The 10,615-nt window shown below is 36.9% G+C and overlaps 1 protein-coding gene across 1 annotated transcript; it reads right to left on the bottom strand.

Moving 5' to 3' along the window:
- Positions 1-36: 36 nt before the first annotated feature.
- Positions 37-10,336, bottom strand: grap2a (GRB2 related adaptor protein 2a). Its single transcript, XM_079889669.1, has 9 exons — positions 10,189-10,336; positions 5,734-5,812; positions 5,249-5,365; positions 3,690-3,781; positions 3,459-3,578; positions 2,644-2,827; positions 2,187-2,291; positions 1,839-1,937; positions 37-439 (listed from the first exon to the last, which is right to left on the bottom strand). The coding sequence occupies exons 3-9, from the start codon at positions 5,324-5,326 to the stop codon at positions 263-265; spliced, it is 855 nt and encodes a 284-aa protein (XP_079745795.1). The 5' UTR covers positions 5,327-5,365; positions 5,734-5,812; positions 10,189-10,336; the 3' UTR covers positions 37-262.
- Positions 10,337-10,615: the final 279 nt, after the last annotated feature.

Below are 10,615 nucleotides of genomic sequence, written 5' to 3' on the forward strand. Positions count from 1 at the left end.
AATGATATAGTCCTTCCTTCGTACCTTATTTGTACAAAAAAAACAAAAAAAAAAACGTATAGTTATGTATTAAAAAAAAAAGAGAAGCAAGAAAGACCTTCATGAGTAATGTCTTTTTCTCACTTCTCTTCAAATGTTCTGCAGCCAGCTTTATAAAAGTAATTTAAAAATAATCAACCAGTCCATACATTATAGGCAGGCATTTGGCGAGAGTACGATGGATTTAGTATGGTGATTCCACACCTCCAGGCAGTCGAAGATATCAGATCTGTTCTGTGTAATTGACAGGGAATAGTCCAGTCCTGCCGCGCAATCGACCTTTCCACCACGATGCATCAGAACGGTCCAGTACTTCAATGGTGTCACCAGCATTGAAGCCCAACTCGTCATCTTCCTCTGCAGTGAAGTCATATACAGCTCTCACCTGTATGGTTGACCTCTGACACACACACACACACACACACACACAATAAAGTGTCAGTAGTACCATAAAATGTACTAATATCTTTCTGTATATTTATATAACTACCGGTAGCATTTAAAGGTGAAGTGTGTCGTTTCTGTGCCACTAGCATCACGAAAAAATAATTGCCAAAATTGTTACAATTTTGGTTGAAGCAGAGGCAGAAGCAGGATCTAAGTGCAGCAGTAATATTTAATAAACAATCTCAAGCTAAAAATAAACTCAGAACAAAAAACCTACACGCAACGTAAAATAACTGACAAAGAACAAGACAGAACACAGGGTATAAATAGACAGAACTAAAGAGGCAAATTAACAAGACACACCTGAACTGAACAAATGAATCAATAAGTAACTATGGAAACAAACAGGCAGGGGCAGAGGAAGACTAAACTGAACTAATAGACAAAACACAGACAAAGACAGAAATCAAAACAGACTGACAATGTAACACAAACAAGTTTCTCAAACACCCCCTACTTTCTATTGGCTGGACAAAAAGATAGTCCTAACTCCCAAACGCACACCATTGGCTGGTTGTCTCAGCATATTAAAGGGATAGTTCACTTTGAAATTAAATTTTGGTATGTTTTAGCTTACCTCAAGGGCATCCAAGATGTAGGTGTCTTTGTTTCCGCAGTAGTTTCAATTTTGATATTTTTAAGTCAAACCGTTCTTGTCTGTCAGTCCTATAATGCAGGTCTATGGTCACTGTCTCAAAGAGCATGCACAGAGAAGTCCAAATTAAACAATTCCCCATCGTAAGTAGCCTACACATTGATGGCCTAAGACACGAAACGAGCGGTTTGTGTGAGAAAACGAACAGTATTTATATCGTTTTTACCTCTTGTACACTTTCCGGCGCTTGCACAGACTAAGCCAGAACGCGCGAACATGTCACACACCAGGAAGCGCGCGCACCCTCAGATCACTTGGACGTGGTTGTGTAGAGGTAAAAACGATATAAATACTGTTCGTTTTCTCACACAAACCGCTCGTTTCGTGTCTTAGGCCATCAATGTGTACTTACGATGGGGAATTGTTTAATTTGGACTTCTCTGTGCATGCTCTTTGAGACAGTTTGACTGACTCTTTGCATTATATGACTGACAGACAAGAACGATTTGACCTAAAAATATCAAAATTGAAACTACTGCGGAAACAAAGACACCTACATCTTGGATGCCCTTGAGGTAAGCTAAAACATACCAAAATTTAATTTCAAAGTGAACTATCCCTTTAAGCTGGGACAGGAAAGTATTTTAACAAAATATGAAACAAATCACTTTAAAAACAAAAACAAAAGAAAAAAAGAAGTTGTTCACACAAGACAGTGTTTAAGCCTTGAGAGCAAGTGAGATTTCTGGTATCATACCGGAGAAGGCAAAGTTTCAGAGGTTCGCCGAGGGGCTGGACTGTTCCTCCCTTGGTGACCCACAGTGTTAGCTTTCTCCTCAACACTTCCTCTCTTACTCTAAAAAAAAGAGCATAGCTTTATTTATTAAATTGTTATATATATATAATACAATTAAAATGTAATACATATTTTATTTATACAATATTTAATATTTAAGCTTTTAATTATCTGTTTTCCTGTAGGTTACAGTTGGTTAGTTGGAGCAGGTATACTTCCATTTTGAATGGAAGCTTTTTAATAATTCAGCAAGGTTTTTCAGTTTTAAATGCATGCACAGCTGGGGTTTGACCGTTGACATGCTTGTACCTTCTGGTTGTGAGTTTGATCTGTTGTGTTGCGGTGTTGTGATGAGGTTTGTGGACCGCCATAACCACCGCCTGGGGGAGGCCGAGCTTCTGGTTGACTCTTTAACTGAAAATAAGGACCAATTATTGATCATTATTTATCTCCTGTACACAGACTCTCAGATTCATTCACATTTAAGCCACGTTTGACAGAATCTGCTCATATAGTGCATTGATAATATCTAAACTTAGAAATTAAAATCTGCCCCACAAAGCTTCACTTTTTGATGGTCTTACATCAGATATCTCTTGAGAAGCAAGAGTGAAATCAGCAAATGGATTAGTTCAAAGAAGGTAAAACGAGAGTTTAATGATTAAGTTTGACTGGAGTTCTGTTACGAGATTCATTATAAACAGAGACCTAGAAGATTAACAGCAAACCTACTGTATTTATTGATTTAAATCTAGAGTTTATTTACAGACGGAGGTGCTCTTGGCTCATCTCCACTTCCGTCCCTTAGGAATATCTCCCTCTGCTTGGATATGGAGGTGATCTTGTAAAACTCCACAAGCTTGTTCAGAGATGTAAACTTATCCGTCCACAGGTAGTACTGGCCCGATTTATCCTTCATAACTTTAAAATGCTGTACATCATACTCGTGTCTGTAGAGCAGTGGAAAAAACAAAGTGAGATATAGTTAAATCCGAAATGTTCACACTTATTTCAGTGTCTCGTTTGGTCATATGACAGACTTTTTTTTTTAAACTACGGTTAACAAAAGCTGCACAACCCACTCTCTGCACTAGAGGGAACCCTTGCTCATTCTCTCTCTCTCTCAGTCTTGCACAGTGCATTCAGTTAGGACCTACTGTATGGGTGATTTATGAGAGGATGGCTGAAACAAATGGACTGTCTGACCGCTGTAATAAGATGGATGTTATAGATGCATTATTGATGGAGTGTTTCCATAGGCCAGATTCAGTGTGTGTGGGCCTGAAATGGCTCAGGTGTGAGCCTCTAGTCAATGAGGATCTTTCAGCCTCATGGCTTAAGCACTGACATTACAATTTGTGGGATAACAGATTCACAGCACTTTAAGGGTGACCTTCATTGGCCAGCTGAAATATTAGTACTAGGACAACATTTTCAACATTATTTTCTTTTCGTGTAATTTTACGCTGATTACAGTGAACTTAAGGAAACACACAAGCAAAACAAAACGGATATGTGCTGATGCAAAAAATTAAATCTGACATCCTAATATTAATCCACTAATTCCACTAAATGTTTTACCTGACTGAGATGGAGAAGTCTCCAGGGGAACTCTGGCTGCCACGGATCAGAAAAGCACCCACGTCTTGGGATTTAAGCATGTCCTCAGCCGAACCACGAGTGGCGCTCTCTTTGAACCAGCTGGAGAGGTAATCCAAATACACATGTGCTTATTCAGGTCTCACTATTAACTACTACATGCTCACAGGTTATTTGCATGTGGTTGCAAAGATAAATATCACATGAGCTCACCTTGGCATTTGCCTTTCAACATAGTTTTTTGGTACGAAGCCCTCGTGACCGTGTAGCTCTGCCTTGAACCAGTCGTCTTGAGATCCTAGGATCTGTTTAGAGTAGTATTTGTCAAAATGAATTTCTGTCACATAAAACAATCATGCTTTGGTAAATATTAGTTATGAGATAGATATTTTTATTTATATGACATTATAAGTCATAACTATGAGTTAAAAAATTAAAAATTATGAGATAATTTGAGATAAAAACATAATTATGACATAAAAAGCTAAATTTATGAAATGCAAGGACATATTTACGACATGAGTTGAAATTATGAGATAAAAAGTAATTTATGACTTAAAAAGCTGAAATATGATACAAAAAGTAAATCAACCTTTAATGTCATAATTATGACATTAAAGGAACACTCCACCGTTTTTTTCATATTAAACTATGTTATTCCCTTAACTAAGACGAGTTGATGCATATCTCTCTCGTCTCAGTGCGTGCACTCAATCGCTCTGACACGCGGCGACACTTTGATAGCACTTAGCTTAGCCCAGTTCATTCATTAGGATCCAAACAGAGATGAAGTTAGAAGCGACCAAACACCTCCACGTTTTCACTATTTAAATACAGTTACATGAGTAGTTACACGACCAAGTATGGTGACACAAAATAAAACGTGGCGCTTTTCTAAGTGGGTTACATTATAGTTATCCTTTTTACCCGCTTAGAAAAGCGCCACGTTTTATTTTGTGTCACCATACGTGGTCATATAACTACTCGTGTAACTTGTATTTGTACGTGGAGGTGTTTGGTAGCTTCTAACTTCCTCTCTGTTTGGATCCTAATGAATGAACTGGGCTAAGCTAAGTGCTATCAAAGTGTCGCCGCGTGTCAGAGCGATTGAGTGCACGCACTGAGACGAGAGAGATATGCATCAACTCGTCTTAGTTAAGGGAATAACAGTTTAATATGAAAAAACGGTGGAGTGTTCCTTTAATGTCATAATTCTGATTTTTGAAAATCATCATGATTACAGTTTTTTAATTTGTATTTTTTTAAAAATATTATTATATTTTATGCTATGCATAATTGTCTTTATTTAAAAAATAAAAACTAACAGTGGACAGTCATCATATGACTCACATTAACTTTGCCCAATGCATTGGCACTAGCTATAGAGTAACTGCAGGAGTGGTAGAGTGTGCTCGTGAAGGTCCTAGTGTGTAGGTCCAGATTCACACCGCCATTTGTGTTTAAAACCTCAACCATTTTCTGTGCAGTCATGAAGCATCCAGAGTTTTATGAGCCCATGTTCAGCGAGCCCATTTTTTTCTTTCTGCAATGTATCAAAACAATAGCTGGATTTGTCTTATACTTGTTTTCTCTGTCTACACTTTTCACATTCCGTTTTTTTTACTAGCATCTGTAATGCTTTTCATGTGGCGGTCAATGCATAGAATGGCGCTTGCAGTGAGCGGTGTTTTAAAGCCCTGACTCAAGGGCCTCACAACTCTGAAACCAAGTAAGAGCTTTTAGTTTGTGTGCTTGGGTCCTCTATCACTCACCTTCAGAATGTCTCCTTTCCGGAAGCTGAGCTCATCTTCTGCTGTGCCATTGAAGTCATACTTTCCCCTGGCCTCCATGATAAAATACTGAGTTGAACAGAGGAGAGGGTCTATAAGCTGCCATTAAAGAGATAGAGAAAGGTTACAGGTTAGACAAGCCAGGCTGATGAAAGCACCAGAAAATGAAGAGTAAATGTGTTAACCACCGGCTTGTGAGAGACCAGAGAGGTCAAACTCCTGCTGATGTTCTTGCTAAGCAAAAGCGTGCAGCTGTGGTTAGCTGGCTAGTCACAATTGTATGCAATGCAAAAGTGCATCTTTATTAAAGGGGAGCAAGTTGGTGAGAAAAAGGCTACTCAATGCTTATCATAGCTTAAGATTTGACCGTCCTAAAGGTTTTAATGGGGGGAAAAGGTAAAGAAATGAATGAAGCAGGTCAATTATTGTATTAACCCATAATTATGAATGAAGAGGTCAAGACTTACTATAATACACTATCTGTGATCTGAGGGTGTCTGAGTATACACTTGTTTAACTGGCATCAGGAGGCCATCACAACTCCACCTAAAGAACAGAAAGATGCCGGTGTTAAATTAATGAAGTAAAATTAATTGTGGCATCACAAAACATACACGTAGTCCATTCACACGTGTGCTACTGTATAATCCAGGTTGTCTAAACTTGTAAGATAACTTTAAAGTAGGAAACAAACATTTAAGTCATTATTACTTATAATGTTTTGAAGCTTTTAAAGCTTCTTTTTGGTGAACTAACCCTTTAAGCCAGTCCATTATAAACACATCAAAAACTTGGTTACCCTTTATTTTAAGGTGTCCGTGTTACGGCGTAATAATACATTTACGTACTGAGTAATAATAATTAGCTGCATGTACTTACTACAAGATTAGTATAGTATAGTATAGTATTTGGTTTATGGTTAGTTGCATGTAATTATGCATAATTTATAGTTATTACTATAGTAACTACATGCAGCGTGTAACAAGGACACTGTAAATACAATTTTTATGAAAATCCTTCATATTTGCAGTGGGTGCATGGGAGTTTATCTTTAAGAGATTGTTTTTATTTTAACGAAGTTGGTTGATCTTCTTTTTAACCAGATTGGTTGAGAAGTTTAAAGGTCTTCTCTGTTCTCCTCCGAATAGAAAGAGAAAGAGTGTATAGAAAAGAAAGGGATGCTGGTTATCAGGATCATTTGCATCAGTAGAAAGGAGAGATTCACAAACAGCTGAGGAGGAAATGCAGATTAAATTATATTTAATCACAGTATTATGATGCATGTCCTTCCCCATCCACCATTTGAGATGGTGACGGTACATGAGAAAACACGTGAGAGGGAAATAAAAGTGGCTTATATGTATGTATATATATATATATATATATATATATATATATATATATATATATATATATATATATATATATATATACAGTATATGAAGAGTTCAGATGCAAAAGCCTCTAAGTGCCATTTGAAATTTTCTTCTAGAATGATCATTTTTATCAAGCTCGTATATTTAAGTTCAGTAATTTCACTTAAATGGCAATGAAAATTACCTATGAATGGTCATTTAAGTGAAATTACTGAACTTAAATATACGAGCTTGATAAAAATGATCATTCTAGAAGAAAATTTCAAATGGCACTTAGAGGCTTTTGCATCTGAACTCTTCATATACTGTATATATAAATATAAGGCTCGTTCACACCAAGAATGCTAACTATATAACTGTGTGTGCTTAAAAGTGTACGCTGCAGTTTTGTCGTCTGCCGCTTTAAAAGCTCAAGCTCTTCAAAGTCATGTGGATTCTGATGGGCTGTCAATGTTTTTATCGTCTATCAGCTGAAAAAAAAGTAGTTCTGAAAGTGATTCCAACGATATCGTTTCTTGGTGCCTTTATCATTATAGTTGTGGTGTGGACTCTATAATGTGTCTATTCTTATATTTTTAGAAGAATTCTATCTTTGTTATCGTTATAGTTTTCGTCCTTGGTGTGAACAGGCCTATAGACAGCGATATACAACGTATTTACAACACACCGCTCTTTTTGATGTTATGACAAAAAGTTTTTAAAGTTACATTTTTAGGCCGGTCCTCCTCAGTGGTCTAACAGCGCTCGTCAATGTCAATGAGATGGCCAAAATATGTCACCATATACTTGTCTGTGTATGTGAATGTGTGCATATTTTATATTAAAATATTATTTGTAAATAGTTTTAATTGATTACTTCACAACTACAATTATACAATTATACCATTCTTTTTCTTCCTTTTTTCCTTAAATCCCTTTTAATACTTTAATTATTTAATTCCTTTCAATTTAAAGACCATATTACACCCCCACAAAAAAAAAAAAAAAAAAAAAAAAAAACTTTGGTCCCAGCCTCAATGTTCAAGAATGGTTTACCGCCTTGCAAAAAACACTCCTCCTACATGGACCTACATGGACCTTCTACCTTTTACTTCTGCACTTTTAAGAAACACCCATTTCACGAGCATAATCAACAACCCAACAGGTGTCATAGAAGAGTAAATAAGGACAGGCATGTGTTGATCTGTTAATCTCTCTGGCGTCACAATGCCGTAGAAGTCATTTTTGCTAAATATTATTTTCTTAGTGCATCAGGCTCTTCTCTTTTAAAGGACATTTTGATTCCTCGTAATATGTAACAGGTTATTTTCTAACAGAGCTGTTAATGAACAATGCTGCAGCTGCAACAGATGTGATATTGTCTCATAGTTGAAATGACGTTTTATCCCTGCAATCGCACCAGTAATATTAGGGCTGATGTATATTCTCTTCATAAAATACTGTGCATTCGTTCAAAGAAATGCATGTGCATCTAATCATGCCTCTTGGATTAGACTATCGATGATCTAAAAAGAGAAAAAACAAACTTCTGTCCATATTTTGTCCCAATAATAACGATAGCAATTAAATCTCATGTGATCTTTTTGTTCTTATACTGTACATGCTATTTTTACTGTACTGGTTTGCAGAGTCCTACTCTGGCATAGTTTTCGATGTCATCTATTTCAATTTGTCACCTCCTGATTACACTGAGCCACATGGATTTGGAGTCGTCTGTCCCTCATTCTCCCCTCTGCCCTTGTGAAAAACCATTTCTCAGATGAGCAGCGATTAGATGCAAGAGCTGATCTGTCAGTCATGTTAATGTGCTTTGTCAGTTCCACGGTGCTCAGTTATCTTTGCCTAAACTGAGTCTGAGCTCCTGCCGCAACGCAGACAGAGACAGAGGGGGCCAAATGACGACACGTGTTCAAAAAGCAACAATTTCACATTAAATGGAGTGCAAAGTGTGCCATCCATGATGATTAGAAACCTGACTGCAAATGTTACAAACACTGTTCTGTTTCTGTTCTCTGTTCAATGATACACAATTAGGAAGCTTGTGAGGAGGATAAATGGTCTGTTTTGGTTTTGTGGATTAATCTCTCTTAATCTGGCTATGAATGAGAATTCAGAGAGATGAGACCGAGAGATAGAATACGCCAATTATATCCATTCTTTGCATAAAGATACTTTAAGGTGGGTTAATATTTCAAAGTTTATCAAAAATTCAAACCAAAACTTTCTCATACAGGGTTTAAAATTCCACACTAAAACAAATTCAATATTCTTCATTATTCCTAGGTCATTATTTAAATAAGTAGATTTGTGACATCGATCATTTGTCAGATGTTCTCCGAAAAAAGATGCTCTTTGGATCATATCAAATCATGCAGGAGATGCATGATCGTACGTTTATTTAGTTTATTCTGCTGTCATTAAAGCAAAAGAGGGATGAACCAAATATGAAGATGTTCAATGAAATTGTGAAATTCAAATTTTACTCAATTGTGACATTCAGTTTTTGCTGATAATATAATTTGTTATTAAATTGATTAAATAATTCTGTACACTGTCAGAACTGCTGTTGAACTTGTCACACTTCCTTTACAGATCTGCACTATTTCACATCTGTCAGTCTGGAATATCAAGATAACAGGCTAAAACAATGTGAAAATATGAATAAATGTGGATTCAAATGAAAACTGCGTTTGGCATTTTTTAAATCATATTTCTATCTCCCATTTATCTCTTAACCTTGATATACAGGCCTCAGAGTTCATGCAAACATCACCAGATCAATACAGACTCTAAAATAAAGAGAGAGAATAACAAAAAAGGCATATAAAGACTGAAAGCTGATTTGACTGCTGTTACGGGGAAGTTGTTTCATGAATAAACACTTAGCTTAAGTCTCATTCCCTCGATAGATGATCTCTTTGTGTAACTGTATGTGCTCTTTTGCAGAGGCTCAGAGCATAAACTTACTACTTCACACTACGTAGCCTACTGTATGTAGGCTACAAGTAAAACAAAGCGAAACAATTTGCATTGTTTGTAATTTTACAGTTGATATTAAGATCACTTTTAATTGCTAGAAAAGGGGAAATTGGAAACTGAAGTGGAAAAGGCGACCAAAAGAAATGAAATTATTATATATAGCCATAGCCTATTATAGTTACATATTTTAGCTTCTTCAAAGTAGCAACGCTTTCTAGGTTATATTTTAGCTAGATTGCATACTCTGGATTTCTCTCAACCACTTTCATGGTTTTCCTTCACTATCCAGACCAACATTATATTTAATGTTAATTTTACGGAACATTTGTCTAAAACAAATTTCACGCATTTAAGCACGTCTTTAAATCAACAGTTTTTAACATGACAAATATAAATGCAGAAGCGAACAGTTCAAACGAGCATCTCAGTGTGTCAGCGCGCACGCAGTGTTGTAAGTGTCAAACAAGTTGTTTGACGAATTCACATGCGTGAATTCACGCTTCTATTTCTGGTAGTGGCAACTTTCAGTATTTTGTATGAAACTAGAGACAAACCAAATTAGTTTACCGTTGTCTCGCTGTTTTACTGTCCGGCAACGAAGAAAAGATAAACCTCCCGCAGAAGAACTGTCACCTTAGCGTCTCACAAATCACCCTGTACTCAGCCGCTACCTGTCTTGCATGCGCGTACGCGCGGGGCTGCGTCTCAAAGCACTGCACTGTACAGCACCCACATAAGCGAGCGGAACCTTTGACTCCGCCCCACATAGCGCACTATATATCCGTGTGAGAAGTGTTCAATTGACTTTCAATGGGGTCGATTCAAGGAACTGTTGCCATGATTGAAACTTCTGTTCGCGATCGAGCGTCTATATCGGTCTTGTAGCCTGATGTAGCCTAACTTTTGTGATTAACAATAGACACTTTGAAAACCTTGTTGAAATATGTCGCCTACATAGCCTAGTTGTATATAAAAGGAATACAAAATCCCCAAA

This window comes from Squalius cephalus, assembly GCF_949319135.1.
Source record: "Squalius cephalus genome assembly, chromosome: 1".
In the NCBI taxonomy this organism is placed as follows: Eukaryota; Metazoa; Chordata; class Actinopteri; order Cypriniformes; family Leuciscidae; genus Squalius; species Squalius cephalus.

What these genes read in the sequence shown, in the direction of transcription:
- grap2a (XM_079889669.1), bottom strand. Translation starts at nt 5,326, where the DNA reads ATGGAGGCCAGGGGAAAGTATGACTTCAATGGCACAGCAGAAGATGAG. An exon ending in GGAAAGGAGACATTCTGAAG is followed by an intron (nt 3,782 to 5,248) that starts GTGAGTGATAGA and finishes TACTCTAAACAG; the next exon opens with ATCCTAGGATCTCAAGACGA. An exon ending in AGCCAAGAGCACCTCCGTCT is followed by an intron (nt 2,292 to 2,643) that starts GTAAATAAACTC and finishes CCTTATTTTCAG; the next exon opens with TTAAAGAGTCAACCAGAAGC.